The following is a 21,270-nucleotide window of genomic DNA, read 5'->3' as shown; positions in this document are numbered from 1 at the left end:
CTCACACTGGCTTCCGGGTATAGAGATCTGGGATCAGCAGAGAACCTAATCAATCTCTCCCTTTCTCCTCATTTCCCTATTCCTTCCTTTCAGAAGCAATGTGGAAGAGGAGAAAAAGCAGAGAATTTAAAGGTAAAATGAGTTTAGGGGCACCAGGGTGGCTCAGTCAGTTGAGCATCCAACTCTTGATTTCAGCTCAGGTCATGATCCCAGATTGTGAGACCAAGCCCCATGTTGGCCTCCATGCTGAGCATGGAGCCTGCTTAGGATTCTCTTTTTCTCTTTCTCTCTCCCTCTGCCCCTCTCCCAGCTTGAATTCTCTAAAACAAAACAAAACAAAACAAAAGGTAAAAAGAGCTTAAAATTTGATTCCCACCCCTGTGACTTGCTCAATGAATATGGACCGGCATACTTACCCTCCCTCAAACCTCCTTGTTTTCACTGGAAGATGAAGACATTGTTGCTTATTTTGCATTATTGTAATCAAAAATGAATTAGACTTGAAACACACATAGTTCTGTGCAAACAATCAAGAAATAAACCCATTACTTCTTTTGCTATTCACTCAGAAAGCCTAGAAAGGCAGTGTAGTGAAGTAGCTTCACAAGAGTGTTTGGGATCAAGAATGATTCAGTTCAGATTACTTATATATACTACTGTGATTTGGGTTGAGACGTTCAACTTTTCTGTTCCTGTTTCTATAAAAACATGGGGAAATGTTTAGCATATGATATGTTATAAAACCCACATAAAGCAGTCAGCATAGAGCCTCAAACATGTGTGCAATTCTTGGAGCCCCTTCCTGACTGTGCACTGGGTATTAGTGCCAGGTGCTGGGTGTTTGTGACTGTGTGTGTGGCATATTCTTCTCCTCACTTGCTGTATGTATAAAGCCAGGTCCATTGTATGTTCATCATGTGAGGAAATTAGACCTAAAAATTCACATGATGCTTCCTCACTCTAGGTTTCTCAACCTGAACCCCAACTCTGAGCTCCATTTCATTGTATTTGCATATCTGATAGACATTCTTTAAAATCAGCGAGCGTTCTCTGAAATCTCTTTCAAAAAAATGTGAAGGTTCTAGTTGAGAAATTGTGTTAAGTCCATATACCCTCCCACTAGCACAGCCTCCAGAAATTCCTTTTATGGTCTTTGAATAATTATTTTGTGTCCCAATGCTTTCAGTTTCAGATAAAGTCTGTTACAGTGGTTGCTTTGTTTCTAGTTTGTCTTTAAAGGAAATCTGGAAAGTCCAATGACATTACACAGGTAAAATAAAAGATCCATGATCCAGTGAGAGAGGGAGAAGTAACAGAAACCTCTCCACCTAACCGAAGAGGAAAAAATAAAAGGTAAGAACTCCACTTCATTATCAAAGCAGCTTTTTCTTCAGCTTTAAAGGAGCTCTGTTCCAGGAAATGGGGCTCATGACAAGGTTGGGGCAGGGATGGGAAAGGATTTTATAAAGGTCAGTTTTCTTAAAAAGTGACCAGCCTAAGGGCACCTGGGTGCCTCAGTTGGTTGAACATCCGACTTCAGCTCAGGTCATGATCTCACAATTCATTAGTTTCAGCCCCACATCGGGCTCTCTGCTGTCAGCACAGAGCCTGCTTTGGATCCTCTGTCCCCCTCTGTCTCTGTCCCTCCCCCTGCACTCTCTCTCAAAAATAAATACACATTAAAAAAAAAAGTGATCAGCATCAAGACGGGTTGCAGTTGAGCCTCTGTGGGATACTAGGTCGGATAATGAAATACTGGGGTCATCAGATGGTAGCATGTTCCTACCTGTTACTACTGTGCTTGTGTGAAATTAGGCACCAGCAGACATGGGGATAAATGAAGTTTGAAGTGCACTAGGCTTGTCTTTCTTTTTGCTGACTTTGTGTTGCCTGGGGACACAGTTAAATTCCCATTATCTTTCATAGAACTTGCTCAGTACAGATCCGACTGCAGCTAAGAAACTGAAAGGCTGCAAATATGTTATATTCAGGAGAAGGAAAGAATAGTAAATGAGGTGTGGTGTGGTGAACAGCCACCCGACACTGATTTTTTTAATGTTTATTTATTTTGAGAGAGAGAGAGAGTGCATGAACAGGGGAGGGGCAGGGAGAGGGAGAGAGAGAATCCCAAGTAGGCTCTGAGATGCCAGTGAAGAGCCCAACACAGTGCACAAACTCATGAAACCATGAGCTCGTGAGCTGAGCCAAGATAGAGTCTTGAGCCACTGAGGTATCCCCACCTGATACTGTTAAAGACAGAAAAAGAAAAATCTGAAACCCAGAGCTAAAGGTGAAGATTTATGAAAACATCATTCTTTTTAATCACACACTTGAACTTTGTTTCAAAGTGTATTTCTTCCTTCAGAAATAGTCCAGGTTCAGTAGATCCAATTACTTAGTGCCAACTTACTCCTTACCCCTTACAAGTAGAATCTGGAGTCCATTTGACTAGAAAGCTTCCTCTTTAAAGAATCTACCGTGATGTATCACTAAGGGCTACATCTTTGTTTGCCTTGACCTCTCTGTGCTCTCAATCAGTTCCAATCTTGCCTTCTGGAAACTCCTGCCCTGAATTCCTTGGCTTGGCACGAGCTTTATTTATCTTACCTGACGACTCTCTCTCCTTTCCAGTTTCACTTTCCCTTCATCTCTCATCCCTCTTCCCCACCATCTATTCTCCTCTTCCTGCTTCTCCTTCTCTGCAAAATGGAAGAGCAGAACAAAACAGAAAACCTAGAAATGTATGCTGAAAATACAAATATTTTCCTTGAACAACTTGCCCTTTACCTCTCCTGATCTGCCTCCTGATTTTTTTTTTTTTTAGTTTCAGGTGTACAGTATAATGATTCAACAATTCTATACATTACTCAGTGCTCATCACAATAAGTACACTCTTAATCCCCTCACCTGTTTCACCCCAAACCCTACCCACCTTGCCTCCAGCAGCTTCCAATTTGTTTTCTATATTTAAGAGTCTGGGTGGGGGGTTTTTTTGCGTTTTTTTCCCTCTTTTTTGCTTTGTTTGCTTTGTTTCTTAAATTAATTTCATATATGAGTAAAATCATATGGTATTTGTCTTTCTCTAACTGACTTATTTCAGTTAGGATTATACCCTCTATATCCACCCATGTTGTTGAAAATAGCAAGATCTCATTCTTTTTTATGGCTGAGTAGTATTACATTGTGTATATACACCATTTCCTCTTTATCCATTCATCTATAGATGGACGTTTGGATTGCTTCCATAGTTTGGCTATTGTAAATAATGATGCAGTAAACAAAAGGATGCATATATCCTTTCAAATTACTGTTTTTGTTTTATTTGGGTAAATACCCAGTAGTGCAATTACTGGATCATGTGGTAGTTCTATTTTTGAGGAACCTCCATACTGTTTTCCAGAGTGACTGTACCAGTTTGTATTCCACCGCCCAGCAGTTCGCCAGAATCCTTTTCTCCACATCCTCAGCAACTTTCTTGAGTTTTTTATTTTGGACATTCTGATAGGTATAAGATGATACTCATTGTGATTTTGATTTGCATGTCTCTGATGAGTAGTAATGTCTAGCATCTTTTAATGTGTCTATTGACCATCTGTATGTCTTCTTTGGAAAAATGTCTATTCACGTCTTCTGCCCATTTTTAATTGGATTATTGGTTTTTGGGTGTTGAGTTGTATAAGTTCTTTATAGATTTTGGATATTAACCCCTTATCAAATATATCATTTGCAAATATCTTCTCCAATTCAGTAGATTGTCTTTTTGTTTTGTTGATGGTTTCCTTTTCTGTGCAAAACCTTCTTATTTTAATGGAGTCTCAATTGTTTATCTTTGCTTTTGTTTCACTTGCCTCAGGAGACATATCTAGAAAAGTGTTTCTATAGCTGATGTCAAAGAAATTACTGCCTGTGTTTACTCCTAGGAATTTTGTGGTTTCACGTCTCATATTTAACTCTTTAATCCATTTTGAGTTTATTTTTGTATATGGCTAAGAAAATGGTCCAGTTTCATTATTTTGCATAGAGCTGTCCAGTTTTCCAACACCATTTGTTGAAGAGACTGTCTTTTTCCTATTATTGTATATTCTTACTTCCTTTATTGTAGATCATTTGACCATAAAAGCATGAATTTATTTCTGGACTCTCTATTCTATACTATTGATCTATGTGTCTCTTTTTGTGCCAGTACCATACTGTTTTGATTACTACAGCTTTTTTGTATATCTTGAATTCTGAGATTGTGATACCTCCAGTTTTGTTCTTCTTTTTCAAAATTGCTTTGGCTATTTGTAGTTCCATACAAATTTTAGGATTGTTTGTTCTACTTCTATGAAAAAGGCTATTGGTGTTTTGATAGAAATTGCACTGGGGTGCCTGGAAGTCTCAGTCAGTTGAGCGACTGACCAGCTCAGGTCATGATCTCATGGTCTGTGAGTTCAAACCCCAAGTCGGGCTCTGTGCTGACAGCTTGGTGCCTGGAGCCTGCTTCATATTCTGTGTCTCCCTCTCTCTCTGCACTTCCCCTGCTCTCACTCTATCTCTCTCTCAAAAATAAATAACTATTTAAAAAATAAAAAATAAAAAAATTGCATTAACTCTGTAGATTTCTTTAGGTAGTATGGACATTTTAACACTACTCATTCTCCCAATCAGTGAGCACAAAGTATCTTTCCATTTGTTTGTCTCACTGAGATCCTCCACTCTTTTCTCAAGTCCAGTAAATATCTTTATGATCATTACTTTGAATTCTCTGTCAGGCATATTTCTTATCTCCATTTCATTTAGCTCTTGTACTGTGATTTTTGTCTTGTTCTTTCATCTGGAACATATTCCTCTGTTTCTTCATTTTGTATAACATTCTGCACTTGTTTCTGTATGTTAGGAAAGTTAGCTATGTCTCCTGATCTTGAAAATAGTGGCCTTATGAAGAAGAGGTTTTATAGTGTCCTCTAGTGCGATGTCCCCCTTTCACCAGAACATGGCACTTTCAGGGGTGTCTCGTATGTGTGTTGTGTTAGCTTATTTTTGTGGCTGAGCCACGTTTGCCTTCAGTGAATTGTCTGAAATGGCCCTCTTTCCCTATTATGAGCAGGGTTTGGTCTCTGTGCTCTCACAGGGCCAGTCTGGGGCAGCCTTGGGCTTGTAGCTAGGTCAAACCAGATGCCTGCTCTCAACCCATTTGCCAGAACTGTGGTCACACTGAACTGCATGGTGCTCTTTCTGCATTGTTCCCTTAGATGCTTTCATTGGTGGACAGAGCCTACAGTTAGACCCCAGTCTGATCCCAGTCTGTCTTTCAGGGTTGCAGGTAACCCAAACTACAGGGCTCTTCCTTTGTGCTGCCCCTTGTGAGGTTTGTTGGTAGAGCTAGCAGTCTGATCGGATGTCTGCCCCAGCCCACCATTGAGCCTGCAGTTAAATTGGTGTGTGTGCTTGTCTTCCCCTCTCCCAGTCAATGTGGAGTGGTGCTGGCCACTGTTGGTGCTGCTTGAAGGATGAGACCTGGCCAGAGCACTTTGAAGGAACTTCTCTTGAGTGGGGTGTGTTGGATTGGGGGGGATCTGCAGGAGAACAGGGCACATGGTGTTAGCAAACTAGATGATGTGTGGTCGTGCTAGTTCCCACAGGTGTCCATGTAGCTAATCTGGGGTTAGGAGAGAGAAATGGCACCTACCAGTTATTTAGTTCTTGGAGAAGTCTCCTAAAGATCCCTGCCCCTACTGCACACATTCTGAGATTAGTAAATAAATCTCCTCATACACCCGAGGTGCCTCTCAAATTATTGCTTCTATGCTGTATCACAGTGGGATTGTTCGTTCTGCTGGATCTTTAGGGGTAGGGACTCAGTTTTCTATTACCCTTCATGCTCTCTAATATTTTTCTTAAGATGTTAAGCCCTACTGATGGTAAAAACTTGAAAGTTTAAGCCCTCTGATTTTCAAAGCCAAATGTCATGGGGACTTTAATTCCTCACTAAATGTGCAGGTACCCCACGTCTCAAGTGCCCAGTGTGGGGTCTGCTCCTCTCCCTTCTCTGTACTAATGGTATCCACAAGCAGTTAGTCTTGCAGATTAGCTTAGTTTCCAACCAGACTTCACCTTTGCTACTGTTTTCGATGTGGCCTCCTCTCTATGATTAACCGTAGACAGTCTGTTCTGCCAGTCTTTGGTTCATTTTCTGGGTTAATTACACTGGTGTAGCTGTTATTTAGGTGGGACAAGGTGAGCTTAGGATCCTCCTACTCTGCCATCTTCCCAGGGTCCTCTGACTCCTGACCTTTTAATCCTTATTTCATAGTCTTTTGTTCCCTTATCACATATATATAAACATGATTTTTAGCCATGGTAAGTATTTCCAGTAGTGCACTTGTACCCCCATGTAGCTGGAGGCTAACTTACTGTGAAGCTAATGAAGTTTAAAGGCCCCTTGCTTATAAAAGCCCATGCCAAGGCTTTCGAAGGGTCCTTGGTCATGTGTTCCAGATGGTCATATGTTTTTATAAAATTTGCAAAAGTAAGTTATATTGGTTTCACTTTTGGAATGGCAATTTGAGAAGTTCTGTGGACCCTCATTCCAGCAAAACAAGCATATCTATCAGGGAAGAAACACATTTAAAATCTCTGGGAATTGTTCAAAGGGCATGCATGAAATAATGTACGAAAGTATTCATAGTAAGAATTAATGAATAAATAAATCAACATTGAATTTTTACATATAACCGAATGTAAAATAAATACCTCTAAATTCTATTCTATTTTCCATTTAACATTTACTCTAAATTTTTTAAAGTTTTTGTATTATATTGAGAGAGCATGCACACATGCATATGTGCATGTGAGCAGGGGAGAGGCAGAGAGAGAGAGGAAGAGAGAGAATGCCAAGCAGGCTCTGTGCTATAAGCGTGGCCCAATGCAAGGCTCAATCCCACAAACTGTGAGATCATTACCTGAGCCAAAATCAAAGAGGTGGATTCTTAACCAACTAAGCCACACAAGCACCCCTGCTTTACTCTAAATTTAAAAATTTTAAAAACATTTATTCATTTTTGAGAGACAGAGAGAGATGGAGTGTGAATCAGGGAGGCGCAGAGAGAGGAGACACAAAATCTGAAGCAGGCTCCAGGCTCTGAACTGTCAGCACAGAGCCCCACGCGGGGCTTGAAATCACGGACCACAAGATCATGACCTGAGCTGAAGTCGGACGCTTAGCCGACTGAACCACCCAGGCACCCTGCTAAAATTTTTAATGAGAATACAAAAGGAACGTTTTCCATGGTGAATTTAATGACCGATTTTGTTCATGAGAGTGGCTGAACATTCAGAAGATATGGTCATACCAATATTTTTTCAATGGACTACTTTGATAATACTTCTGTAACTTTCTAAAATGATACAGATCTTACCCTCATCTATCTCAATGTTGACACAAAACTTATGGCCATGTTGTAGAAACTGAGGACTCCAGGGGCGCCTGGGTGGCGCAGTTGGTTAAGCGTCCGACTTCAGCCAGGTCACGATCTCGCGGTCCGTGAGTTCGAGCCCCGCGTCAGGCTCTGGGCTGATGGCTCAAAGCCTGGAGCCTGTTTCCGATTCTGTGTCTCCCTCTCTCTCTGCCCCTCCCCCGTTCATGCTTTGTCTCTCTCTGTCCCAAAAATAAATAAACGTTGAAAAAAAAATTAAAAAATTTTAAAAAAAATAAAAAAAAAGAAACTGAGGACTCCAGCTTCTGAATGTAAAATAACCTGGTGAGGTTCTTGATCTAATTGGACTGGAAATTTTATTTCATCCCATCTCTTCCCTTGCAGACCAGGGAACACTCTGAACATGGCCTCAGAGATCCACATGCCGGCCCCAGTGTGCCTCATTGAGAACACTGAAGGGCAACTGGTGGTTAATCAGGAAGCTTCGGAGATCCTGTCAGCCACCAAGAATCCTCTCGTGGTGGTGGCTATTGTGGGCCTCTACCGCACAGGCAAATCCTACCTGATGAACAAGCTGGCTGGGAAGAACAAGGGTGAGTGGCACCAAAAAGCTCCGCGGAGTCCCTTCTGTCCACCTACACTGCCTGCATTGAACGTGGTGATGCAAGGACAGGAAGTTGGAGAACGCGGAGGAATATTGAAAGTTATCTTTTAATCCACGATGATGCTCTTATCTTCACTATAATCTAAAAGAGTCAGTTCATCACTCTTCCCACTTTGCCTTAGCTTCCTGTTTTAAAAGCATAAATTGTTCCTTTCCTAGAAAGACTAGTGCAGTAATAAACATAATTAATGTACATAATAAGACATTTACTAAAATGTGCATGTAGGAAAAGCAAGTTTCCACTGGTTATTAAGATGCAAAGAATGTTGAAGTCTGTATTGGCTTTTTTTTTCATTGTTGTAAAATATACATAACATAAAACTTACCATTGGAATCATTTTTAAGTGTACATATAGTTCTATGGCATTAAGTAAATTCACACTGTTATGCAGCCATCACCATCATGCATCTCCCTAATTTTTTCATCTTCCTCAACAGAAACTCTGTACCCATTAAACAATAACTCCCCAGCCCTTGGCAACCACCATTCTACATACTCTCTCTATGAATTGGACTGTTCTAGGAATCTCATTTGAGAGGAATCAGACATTATTTGTCCTTTGTGATTTGCTGAATGTGATTTGGCACAATGTCTTTGGTGTTGTACCCTGTGTCAGAATTCTCTCCCTTTTTAAGGCTGAATAACTAATATGTGCATACTGATTTGTTTATCCTTTCATCTGTTGAAGGACTCTTGGGTTGCCTCCACCTTTTGGCTATTATGGATAATGTTGCTAAAAACACGAGGGCACAAATATCTGTTCAAATCCCTACTTTCATTTTGTGGGGGTTATATATCTCCAAATCATATGGTAATTCTATTTTAATTTTTTTTAAGAAGCCATCATATTGTTTTCCACAGCAAGTGTACCATTTTACATTCTCACCAGAAATACACAAGGTTTCTAATATGCCCACATCCTCCCCAACACTTCCTATTTTCTGGGTTTTTGATAGTGGCCATCCCAATGAGTGTGAAGTAATATCTCATTGTGGTTTTAATTTGTTTTTTCCCTAATGACTAATGATGATGAGCATCTTTTCATTTGATTATTGGTCGTTTGTATATTTGCTTTGGAGAAATGTCTATTCAAGTCCTTTGCTCTTGTTTTAATCAGGTTGTTTTTTTTTTTTTTTTTTGTGCGTTGCATTGTAGGATTTCTAGTTCCATCTGCTATTAAAACTCCACCTTCTCTTATCCCCACTCTTCCTCACAGGCTTCTCTCTGGGCTCCACGGTGCAGTCTCACACCAAAGGAATCTGGATGTGGTGTGTGCCTCATCCCAAGAAGCCAGACCACACCCTAGTTCTTCTTGACACGGAGGGCCTGGGAGATGTAGAGAAGGTAAGGATTGAGGATTCAGTTTCAAAATAAGACCCTCATCCCTGAATATTCTCTACACAATTTAATTTTTCTTTAAATAAGAGCTTACACTTAACCATAATATGTTTTTGTTTTTGTTTTTGTTTTATTTCTGTTTATGTGCCCTCCGACTAAGTTTAGCAACCAGGGATCAGGAAAATGTTTATAAGGCAGAATCCTAGAAGAAGATCATAGTGGTCAGTAGTAATTAGTAATATTCCAATGATTAACAATAGGCTGTGTGTGGGGCGCCTGTGTGGCTCAGCCCATTAGGTGTCCAACTTTGCCTCAGGTCATTATCTCAGGGTTCATGAGTTCGAGCCCTGCATTGGGCTCTGTGCTGACAGTTCAGAGCCTGGAGCTTGCTTCACATTCTGGGTCTCCTTCTTTCTCTGCCCCACCCCCACTTGTACTCTGTCTTTCTCTTTCTCAAAAATAATAAATAAACATTAAAACTATTTTTTTAAAAAGATTGTATGCTAAACCAGTTAACCCAGAAGCTTAAAGGTAGAACAAATAAAATCAATGTCACGAGTTGAATCCTGCAGAGAATTTTAGTTAAAATTTTAGGTTCTGAAGTTCTATACCCTTGTGTTTAAATGTAAACCCTGTCACTAACTCAGTGGCCTTAGCAAATTATTTGACCTCTTTTAACCTCAGCTTTCTGAATTTGTAAAACAGATGTAGTAGATCTTTATTTGACTCAGTGTTGTTTTGGATAAAATAAGTAATGGAAAATGTTAGGTGCCTAATAATTGCTCAGTAAAATAGCTACAGGTATTATTACTCTCACATAAGTCAATTTTGCTGTAAAAAGGAAGAGAAAATTCTAAATTTATTATTTTTTAAAATGTTTATTTATTTTTGAGAGAGACAGTGAGACAGAGTGCAAACAGCGGAGGGGGAGAGAGAGAGGGTGACACAGAATCTGAAGCAGGCTGCAGGCTCTGAGCTGTCAGCACAAGCCTGACGCAGGGCTCAGATTCACCAGCCGCGACATCATGACCTGAACTGAAGTCAGATGCTCAACTGACTGAGCCACGCAGGCGCCCTGAAAATTCTAAATTTAAATTATATTTAAAGCCTTAGAAAGCCTACCAACCTTTACTATTCGTTTTGTAATTATCTGCCAATGATCATAAGAAGACCTAGTGAGAATCAGTGTAAATTAAAAATACTAATCATAAAATGATCCAAAATCCAAATCCCACTAATATTTTTGTTTGGATTTGGTTTTCTCATATAGGGCATTAATCTAAAAAAAAAAAAAAAAAAAAAACCTCTAGTTAAATAAGCATCTTTTTACTGCTGCTGATCTAGAAAGTCAGGATCTAGGTGTCAGGAGAGTGAAACCTAACAGGCTTGCACGTGTTCTGATTCACAGGGTGACAACCAGAACGATTCCTGGATCTTTGCCCTAGCAATACTCCTTAGCAGCACCTTTGTGTACAATAGCATGGGAACCATCAACCAGCAGGCCATGGACCAACTGCAGTATCCTTTTTGTAGTTCAAAATAGCCTCAAAGTAAGAGGGAAGAATTGTATTTAAAAACCAGCTGCTTGGTTGTGAATCCTGGTGAATCAAGCACAAAAAGAGAAAACATGAAAAATAATTCAAGGGCAGGGGAAAGATTCTATGTACCCACTAGAAAATTGATGCTTGGGTTAAAAACAAAGGTGAAGTGAAGGTTTTAATATGTGGAACCAATATGGGATGGGGACACTATTCTTTGATGCCAGTTTTCCTTAGTTTGCTACTCAGCTATGTGACAGAGCTGTCAGATCGAATCAGGGCGAAATCCTCCCCTAATTCCAATGGGATTGAAGATTCAGCAGACTTTGTGAGCTTCTTTCCAGATTTTGTGTGGACGCTGAGGGATTTCTCCTTAGAACTGGAAGCAGACGGACTACCCATCACAGCTGATGAGTACCTGGAGAATTCTCTCAAGCTTAAACAAGGTAAAAGGGACTTAGAAATAAATGGAGATAATAAAACATAAGAAACTATTATTTTGTCCATGTTCCATTTACAGGTTTCTTACATTTATAGTTTTCTATTTCTTCTTAGCTGGCCATCAGTAAGAATTAATGCTTGTTTAATACATGAATTAATAGATTTAATTTTAAATTATATTCTCCTCTCTTCTAAGAATAGTTTCTTTCTCTTTTATTTTTCCCTGTGCTATTATCAGATTGATTTTATCTCCCTGAATAGGGCTTGTGATTAGCCAAAGAATATGGAGAAGAATAGGCGTTGTCTGGAAGAAAATAGGTAAAAGCATGAATAGTGCTCTAGTTCAGGGGTTGGCAAATTATGGCTCACAGGCAAATGATGGCCAACCCAGACCACCAGCTGTCTTTGTAGATAAGGTTTTATTGGAATAATGCTATGCCCACTCATTTATAGATTGTCCATGGCTGCTTTCTTGCTGCAATAGCAGAATTGAGTACTTGGAGAAGAGACCACCTGGTTTGCAAAACCTAAAATATTTACTGTTTGGTCCTTTACAGAAAAAGTTTGCAAGCCTTTTTTATCTTCCTGCAGGTACCACTCAAAGTGATCAAAATTTTAATCTGCCCCGACTCTGTATCCGGAAGTTCTTTCCAAAGAAGAAATGCTTTATCTTTGATCGACCCACTCATCGGAAGAAGCTAGGCCAGCTTGAGACACTGCATGATAATGACCTGGATCCTGAATTTGTGCAACAAGCTTCAGCCTTCTGTTCCTACATCTTTAAGAATTCCAAAACTAAAATTCTCTCAGGAGGCATCAAAGTCAATGGACCTCGTGAGTCCTCTTCCCAGTCTTTTTCTCCCATTGTTAAGACTAAAGGAGAGTAGAATTACATCCACCTAGTTTCAGCTTTAAAAAATGTGAATCTAGGGGAGCCTGGGTGGCTCAGTCGGTTAAGCGGCCGACTTCGGCTCAGGTCATGATCCCTCAGTCTGTGAGTTCGAGCCCCGCGTCAGGCTCTGTGCTGACAGCTCAGAGCCTGGAGCCTGTTTCAGATTCTGTGTCTCCCTCTCTCTGACCCTCCCCTGTTCATGCTCTGTCTCTCTCTGTCTCAAAAATGAATAAACATTAAAAATAAAAATGTGAATCTATTGCTATTTCCATGTTAAATTCTTGATGACATCAACATTTCTAATAGATTTTACTAGTCAAATTTCTTGGGTGAGAAAAGATAGGAAAGGCTAAAGAAATCAAGTTCTATTTCTTAAAATTGCCCTATTTATTAGGACCTGCATTGTCCAATATGGTAGCCGCTTACACAAGTGTAGCTATCTAAATTTAAGTGTGAGCTAATTAAAATTACAGAAAATTTAAAATTCTGGGATGCCTGGGTAGCTCAGTGGGTTAAACGTCTGACTTTGGCTCGGGTCATGATCTCACAGTTCATGGGTTCAAGCTCCGGGCTCTGTGCTGACAACTCAGAGCCTGGAGGCTGCTTTGGATTCTGTGTCTCCCTGTCTCTCTGCCCCTCCCCGACTTGTGCTCTGTCTCTCTCTCTCTCCCTCAAAATTAAATGAACATTAAAAAAATTTTTTTTAAGAAAACTTAAAATTCCAATTACACAGATTTATTTATTTATTTGTTTATTTATGCTTTAATATGAAATTTATTGTCAAATTGGTTTCCATACAACACCCAGTGCTCATCCCACCAGTGCCCTCCTCAATGCCCATCACCCACTTTCCCCTCCCTCCCACTCCCATCAACCCTCAGTTTATCCTCAGTTTTTAAGAGTCTCTTGTGGTTATATATTTCAAAAGCCTATACCTACATGTGGCTAATAGCTGGATGACATAGAATATTTCCATCATAACAGAAAGTTGTCTTGGACGACGCTTTGCTAGAATAAACAAAATCGAGTACTCTTTTGATTTTTTCCACAATCATCAAATGCTTGCCACAGACCAGGGCTGATGATAAAGACATAAATGAGAGAGGTATGGTTCCTGTCCTAATGGTGCTTAAGGTAAAGTGAATGAAAACACTCAGTAAACATAGGCCTATGCTATCTAGAACAGATTCTCAACCTTTGATGTGTAAACATATCACCTGGACATCTTGCCAGAGAGGAGGGTCTAATTCACTTGATCTGGGCTAGAGGCTGAGAATCGACATTTCTAGCAAGGCTCCAGGTGATGTTGAGGACATTGATGCTTTGAGTCAAATGGGTGGTAGTAGACATGATCAGAATCACACAGAATGGAATGTTTCCTCATCCCACCTACAACAAGCAACATTATTTGTTCTCTGTTTGTAGGTCTAGAGAAACTGGTGCAGACCTATGTCGATGCCATCAGCCGTGGAGATCTGCCCTGCATGGAGAATGCAATCCTGGCCTTGGCCCAGATCGAGAATGCAGCCGCAGTGCAAAAGGCCATTGCCCACTATGACCAGCAGATGGGCCAGATGCTGCAGCTGCCCACAGAAACCCTCCAGGAGCTACTGAACCTGCACAGGGCCTGTGAGAAAGAGGCCATTGAACTCTTCATGAGGAATTCCTTCAAAGACATAGACCATTTATGTCAAAAGGACTTAGCGGTAATTTTTTCTCAAGTTCTTATGGATTAGGGTCTTGGAAAGCAGAGTACTACCGGAAAATGAAATGGGTATTTATTTTGAAAGAGGCAATTCCTACTAGACTTTAAAATGGTGATAACCACTCTTTGTTTTTATCATAAAAAGAAGAGCAAATTTTACTACAATGAACTCAAAGGTTTTTTTTTCCTATTTTTTTTAATATATGAAATTTATTGTCAAATTAGTTTCCATACAACACCCAGTGCTCATCCCAAAAGATGCCCTCTTCAATATCCATCACCCACCCTCCCCTCCCTCCCACCCCCCATCAACCCTCAGTTCTCAATTTTTAAGAGTCTCTTATGCTTTGGCTCTCTCCCACTCTAACCTCTTTTTTTTTTTCTCCTTCCCCTCCCCCATGGGTTTCTGTTAAGTTTCTCAGGATCCACATAAGAGTGAAAACATATGGTATCTGTCTTTCTGTGTATGGCTTATTTCACTTAGCATAACACTCTCCAGTTCCATCCACGTTGCTACAAAGGGCCAGATTTCGTTCTTTCTCATTGCCACGTAGTACTCCATTGTGTATATAAACCACAATTTCTTTATCCATTCATCAGTTGATGGACATTTAGGCTCTTTCCATAATTTGGCTATTGTTGAGAGTGCTGCTATAAACATTGGGGTACAGGTGTCCCTATGCATCAGTACTCCTGTATCCCTTGGGTAAATTCCTAGCAGTGCTACTGCTGGGTCATAGGGTAGGTCTATTTTTAATTTTTTGAGGAACCTCCACACTGTTTTGCAGAGTGGCTGCACCAGTTTGCATTCCCACCAACAGTGCAAGAGGGTTCCCGTTTCTCCACATCCTCTCCAGCATCTATAGTCTCCTGATTTGTTCATTTTGGCCACTCTGACTGGCGTGAGGTGATATCTGAGTGTGGTTTTGATTTGTATTTCCCTGATGAGGAGCGACGTTGAGCATCTTTTCATGTGCCTGTTGGCCATCTGGATGTCTTCTTTAGAGAAGTGTCTATTCATGTTTTCTGCCCATTTCTTCACTGGATTATTTGTTTTTTGGGTGTGGAGTTTGGTGAGCTCTTTATAGATTTTGGATTGAACTCAAAGTTTTAAAACATTTTTTTCATGAATAATATTCTTCCTCTTAATTTACCTAAATTCACATAAGTCACAATCAGAGCTTCTAAATCAAATGCCCACTATTACCAGACTGATTTGATATCCTAATCAATCAGGATATTGCCCTGATTATCCATATGCAGGCTTATGTTGAGCCACATTTATTCCATACGCAATCACTGGTCCAATTTGAAAAGCAGAAGTTTATCTCTAAAGGTATAGCAAGAAAGCTAGCAATCTCTGCTCTGAACTTCACCTCTAAGGAGAAAGGGACTTCAGTAAAAGTCAGGAGCAGGAGGAAGGATATGGTCCTGTTGGGGTGCCTGTGACTTTTTCTAGGGTCATAGGCTTATTTCTGAGAAGCTCTTCCAGATATTCTAAGGTCATGCTAACATCTTTTCCCTGTTATTCTTTTTACCTCCTATTTTTACATCAAAGGCCCAGCTGGAAAAAAAGCGAGATGACTTTTGTAAACAGAATGTGCAAGCATCAACGGATCGTTGCTCAGATTTACTTAAGGATATTTTCAGTCCTCTTGAAGAAGCTGTGAAGCAGGGGGTTTATTCTAAACCAGGAGGGTACCGTCTCCTCATCCAGAAAATACAAGATCTGAAGACAAAATATCTTCAGCAACCTAATAAAGGGATACAGGTAACCAAGATTTATGTGCTGATTCTGGAAAGCTGCTGACATGCCTCCTTGAAAGACTAAAATAACCACGTGTAATTGCACACCTTGTGAGAACAACAGCATTCATGCTTTCATTCAGTAAACATGTATAGGGAGCCAGTTACACCAGATATGTCCTATGTGCTCATCCAAGAGTGCACTCAATTAATAATTGAGTTATTAATTGGATTTTCAGATCAACCACAAAGTTGTTACTGCAATTCACTACTGTGGCTGGATCTTTATGCTGCAAGGAACAGAAACCCATTTTCTTAAACAAAAATGGGAATTCATCAGTTTAGGCTTTAAACTGGCTTTAAGGACAACTGGATCCAAGATTTCAAATAATGTCATCATCTGTCTGTCTGTCTGTTACTCCCCTCAACCCTACACTTCCTTCTTTCCTATTCTCCCTCCACCTTTTCTCTGATCTGCTTTCTCCATAATGACTTCTTTTTTCAACAACTCACTCCTTAGGGGGCCAGAGCACCAACACCTCCAAAATTAGAGCCCTCATTCTAAAAAAACAAAGAATCTCTGTTTCCCAGTGTCTATCTCAGTCTCTTATAAAGGATTCTGCTTAGTAGGCTGCCATGATTGGCCAGCTCAGAGCATGTGCCCATGCCTGTGGCAAGGAGTCTTGACCACCAGGCACACTAAGGCCAAGAGGAGCAATTCCTAGAGGAAAAGATGATAGGAAGACAAACAGGAACGAGTGCTTATATCCATTTCCTATTACCAACTCCATGTTCTCTGGGTCCTAAGGCTGAAGAGGTTCTTCAGGAATACTTGAAGTCCAAGGAGTCTGTGACTGATGCGATTCTACAGACAGACCAGACTCTCACAGAAAAGGAAAAGGAGATTGAAGGTGAGGAGCCAGTCAAGAGACTAGATAGCCTCAAGAGTTCTTAAAGCTTAAATAATTTGGCGGGGTAAGCCTGGGATCCTTAAACTAGGGCAAGGCGAACAACAATGCCCCTTACTTGCTGAAGTCATTTCTGAGTAGGGCATATGTAGTCAACAGCAACAATGACCGGTAAGTGTGCAAGGAAGAAAGGGACAACATGCTTACTCACATACATTTGTCTTCTTTTTCCTCCTCTCAGTGGAACGTGTGAAAGCTGAATCTGCACAGGCTGCAGCAAAAGTACTGGAAGAAATGCAAATAAAGAATCAGCAATTGATGGAACAGAAAGAAAGGAGTCATCAGGAACATGTGAGACAATTAACTGAGAAGATGGAAAGGGATAGAGTCCAGTGGCTGGATGAACAAGAGAGAATTCTAGCTTTCAAACTTCAGGTATTTAATTGTACTACCCTAAGGTTTCTGTTTTCTGTTTTCTCTCCACTCTCCCTCATCTTATCTTAGTGTGGCAGTGATAACATGATGCCTACAAGAAGGACCTTGCTTGCCACTTGTACTTTTCAATTTCTGTCTGCCTGCCTGACCTGGCCCCTGCCTCTATCTGGTTATTAAAAGATTTATTTGTGGTTAGGTCACATCCAGTCCTCTATCTGTACATCCTTTCATCCATGGTAGCTGTTCTCTGCTAGGCATTCTGAAAAATCTCTTATATGGATCTCTTGCTTAATACTATACAAAGCCAGAACTGCTGTGTCTCTATTACTTACAAAAAGAAATAGAAGTTCAGAAAGGATTAAGTAACTTTTATAAGTAACACAACTTGGTAAGATATCTGAACTGTCTTCACCACTTAGTGGAAATGTAATCACAGAGCTAAGACACCCAAGAGAACATATAATGAAAATTAAGGGTAGAGAAAATGTCAAAAAGAAATTTAATACTAAAAAAATGAATGCGGAAACTAGCTATAAATTAGAGATTTACTTCAGTCCTACACTTTATTCAGTCTCCAATTGTCCCTTTTTAGGAACAGGCTCGTCTACTAAAGGAAGGATTCCAAAATGAGAGCAAACGACTTCACAGTGAGATACAAAATATCCAGAAGAGCATGGAAAAACCAAAGAAAACATGTTTCTTAAGCTGAAGACCTAAAGGATAGAGCTCCTGATCATTCTTATCCAAGGCATAACTTAAGTAACCTTTGAATTTGGAAAAATATCATTACACTCGAAAGTAATTGGGTTTTACATTTTTATAACACTAGAAATTTGCAAAGATGTGCAGTACTGTAATTAAAAAACATATCCATCTTCCAAAAAAATATTATAAATTGTATGACAAAGGTCAATTTTACCTCTCTAACACAAAAAGTATATGAGCTGGTACCATTCAGGAAAAATTTATTCCTCTAGGTGACTACTAGTAGACAAAGGGAAACTGAACAAAGTCTTAGGTAAAAGTTTAGGAACATAGTTGGACTTCAGTCTGGCCAAGTGTACAATGGATTTCAGTGTCAGGAGGACCATCCTAGCTTCTTAGTGAAAGCAACGTGCGGTTTTCCATTATATCACAGCTGCACCATCTGTGAGCAATGATGTGATCACTAGGCCCTAGGAATGGACAATCCTCCCTGATGGATTCTAAGCAGAAGCAAACCACCTTATATAGAGATCTAGAATCTACAGGATTTTCATAAGAAGGTAGAAGAAACCATTAGCATGAATAGGGATTGGATCACAAACAAATGGGCCAAAAAAGGAAACTCCTTTTTTACTTAATTCACCCAGGTTGTAACTTTAATGGTACATTTTAGAGGTTTAGATAATTGACACTGGACTGAACATAGTAACATGATGACAATTATGCATTATGTGTTTGTAACAATATATAATTCACAAAGATGGACTTTAAATGATGACAGATAACATACTAGAAAACTGAGCTAAGTTAATTAATAAATCATTTAAGATCCTATAAATTAGGGAACCTTTTTCCACTTCTCAACAGTCTATACTTGAAAGTTTGCTGATTTTCCCCAAAGTGATTATAGATTGTTTTTTATATTTTTTGAATAACAAAACAATGCTCTTGGTATTAGTATACATAGACTTTCTCCTAATTTTCTAAACTCCTAGGTAAATGGTTGATATTTTTCAAAATGATTAAAAATTATTTTTAAGCTGAAAATAAAATATGCTTCACTGGGCTTTTTTTTTTTTTTTTCAGTTTTCACCCAAAAATAAGGCTTTACTCTTCACACCAATGGTTGGCTAACTTATCTGCAAAAGACCGGGTAGTGGCTATTCATGACTTTGTAGGCCCTACAGTCTCTGTCTCAACTGCTCAATTCTGCCATGTAGTGTGAGAGCAGTCGTAGACAATACATAAATGGTTGGACATGGCTGTGTTCCAATAAAACTTTATTTTCAAAAATAAGTAGCACTCATAAGCCATAGTTTCCAGATTATTGCTCTATAAAAACATTGGTCAAAGTTTATATATCTGCCTTATGTTGCTTACATTTGTAAGGGAATGTGTATTAAATTGTATGTTAAGATCTTGAAAATATTATACAATGTTTCAAGATATTAGAAGATGAGAGAAATGCAGAGAAGTAGCTAATGCCATTAAATCCACATTAATAAGCCTGATTTGCTGATTGCATAGGGACATTTTCTTCCAATGAACCCCCTTACCTCCTATTACATGGTGAATACCTCTTTCCACAGTTAAACACATGCTACTAAGCAGTATTTTTTCATTTGACTGCCTTCATTGGAGATCAGGGAGATCTACGGCATGTATGCAGGTATGCACACAGACCCACAATGCTTATATAAATAGGCTTTGTCTTTTCTTATCCAAGCTGCATTGCAACAAATGAGTAAATAAAATACATTTTTATTAACTAAAGAAACTTCATGGTAGAAAGAACACATATGCCTTCAAAACCAAGTAGTGGTCTCTTTAATAACCATTTAAAAATACTAACATTAAGGGGCGCCTGGGTGGCGCAGTCGGTTAAGCGTCCGACTTCAGCCAGGTCACGATCTCGCGGTCCGTGAGTTCGAGCCCCGCGTCAGGCTCTGGGCTGATGGCTCGGAGCCTGGAGCCTGTTTCCGATTCTGTGTGTCCCTCTCTCTCTGCCCCTCCCCCGTTCATGCTCTGTCTCTCTCTGTCCCCAAAAAAATAAATAAACGTTGAAAAAAAAAATTAAAAAAAAAAAAAATACTAACATTAAGGGGCGCCTGGGTGGCTCAGTCAGTTAAGTGTCTGACTCTAGACTTTGGCTCAGATCATGATGTCATGATTTGTGAGTTTGATTCCTGCATCAGGCTCCATGCTGGCAATGTGAAGCCTGCTTGGGATCCTATCTCTCTCTTTGCCCCTCCCCAGCTCTTTCTCAAAATAAATTTTTAAAAAACCTTAAAAATAATAACATTGAAACTAAGCAAAATTACATAACTTCCTTTCTAGCTTGATAGCATGAGTCTATACCAGATTTCAAATCATCTGACGCCTGGTTTAATGCTTTTTCTCTACTATCTCCAGGAACAAAATGAAGCTGTCTCCAGGGAGGTAGGTTGCTTTCACCAGTAGTCTTCAACCCCACTGTGCATTAAAACCAATTTATTAAATATAAAGATTCTCTGGGCCCTAGCCTTCCCTTGACTTTCTGATATAGTAAATCTGAGATGGGTCATTGGGTGATATAATAACAAGAAAAGGGTAATTCAAGGCCATAACCTTTCAGTCTGCCAAAGCTAGCATATGTTAGGACCTATATTTGCTGACCCTTATGATGTTCTTGTGTCAAAATTCTTTTTAACTTAGATAGGTATATTTTCTACTGTTTAAGTGACAGTCTGTTACTTTTCCTTCTATGGGTTTAATGAAAGGATATATAAGGTCCATTGATATAATGGGAGGGGCTGAAAACTATCCTCTACATATTCAGGTCAAGGGTCAATTAGGCCACACAGCTCAGAGCCTGGAGCCTGCTTCAGATTCTGTGTCTCCCTCTCTCAGCCCCTCCCCACTTATACTCTGTCTCTCAAAACTAAATAAACATTAGAAAAAAATTTTAAAGATTTAAAAAAAGAATCAATTAGGCCAATTAAGGTATTGACTGAAAAATAAACACAAAGATAAAAATTTAAGAATCCTTTTAAATATTTGATAGATAAACTAAAACTCAATACTGTTACCACTCTGCATGCATAATTTCAACAAATTAGATGAAATGGACTAATTTCTAAAAAAAACCCCACAAACTACTAAAAACCACCTTAGGTGAAATAGATGATCTGAATTGTACTGTAACTTCTAAATTGAATTCTAATTGAATTTGTAGTTTAAAAAGAATCTGAACTGAAATCCATAAGATAATGGAATAGGAAATCCTGGCCCTCATCTACACCAATAAAAGAATGCTATTTCACTTTGCTGGTATCAGTCCCTGCCACAAGTTGAAACAGCTTAGCATCTAGAGAAAAATTTTGCTCAGCCCACGACTTTTCCCTCAGGGGCAAAATATAAGGGAAGCAACCATCTGATATTATCCTCACTTTTCCGGATGCTGCCCAAAAGACCTACTCGAGAGTGATGAGGCAAGCAGC

The 21,270-nt window shown here is 39.6% G+C and overlaps 1 protein-coding gene across 1 annotated transcript; it reads left to right on the top strand.

The window, feature by feature from the left end:
- The first annotated feature begins 1,179 nt into the window (after nt 1–1,179).
- Nucleotides 1,180–19,302, top strand: GBP1 (guanylate binding protein 1). The gene is made up of 11 exons (XM_040470889.1): nt 1,180–1,353; nt 7,803–8,011; nt 9,300–9,427; nt 10,830–10,939; nt 11,209–11,405; nt 11,992–12,234; nt 13,718–13,998; nt 15,556–15,768; nt 16,552–16,654; nt 16,893–17,086; nt 17,679–19,302. The coding sequence occupies exons 2-11, from the start codon at nt 7,822–7,824 to the stop codon at nt 17,793–17,795; spliced, it is 1,776 nt and encodes a 591-aa protein (XP_040326823.1). The 5' UTR covers nt 1,180–1,353; nt 7,803–7,821; the 3' UTR covers nt 17,796–19,302.
- Nucleotides 19,303–21,270: the final 1,968 nt, after the last annotated feature.

This window comes from Herpailurus yagouaroundi, unplaced genomic scaffold (genome assembly GCF_014898765.1).
Source record: "Herpailurus yagouaroundi ecotype Mexico unplaced genomic scaffold, PumYag 77, whole genome shotgun sequence".
In the NCBI taxonomy this organism is placed as follows: Eukaryota; Metazoa; Chordata; class Mammalia; order Carnivora; family Felidae; genus Herpailurus; species Herpailurus yagouaroundi.
Note: the sequence above shows the minus strand (reverse complement) of the source record. Positions and strands in the feature narration are given on the sequence as shown.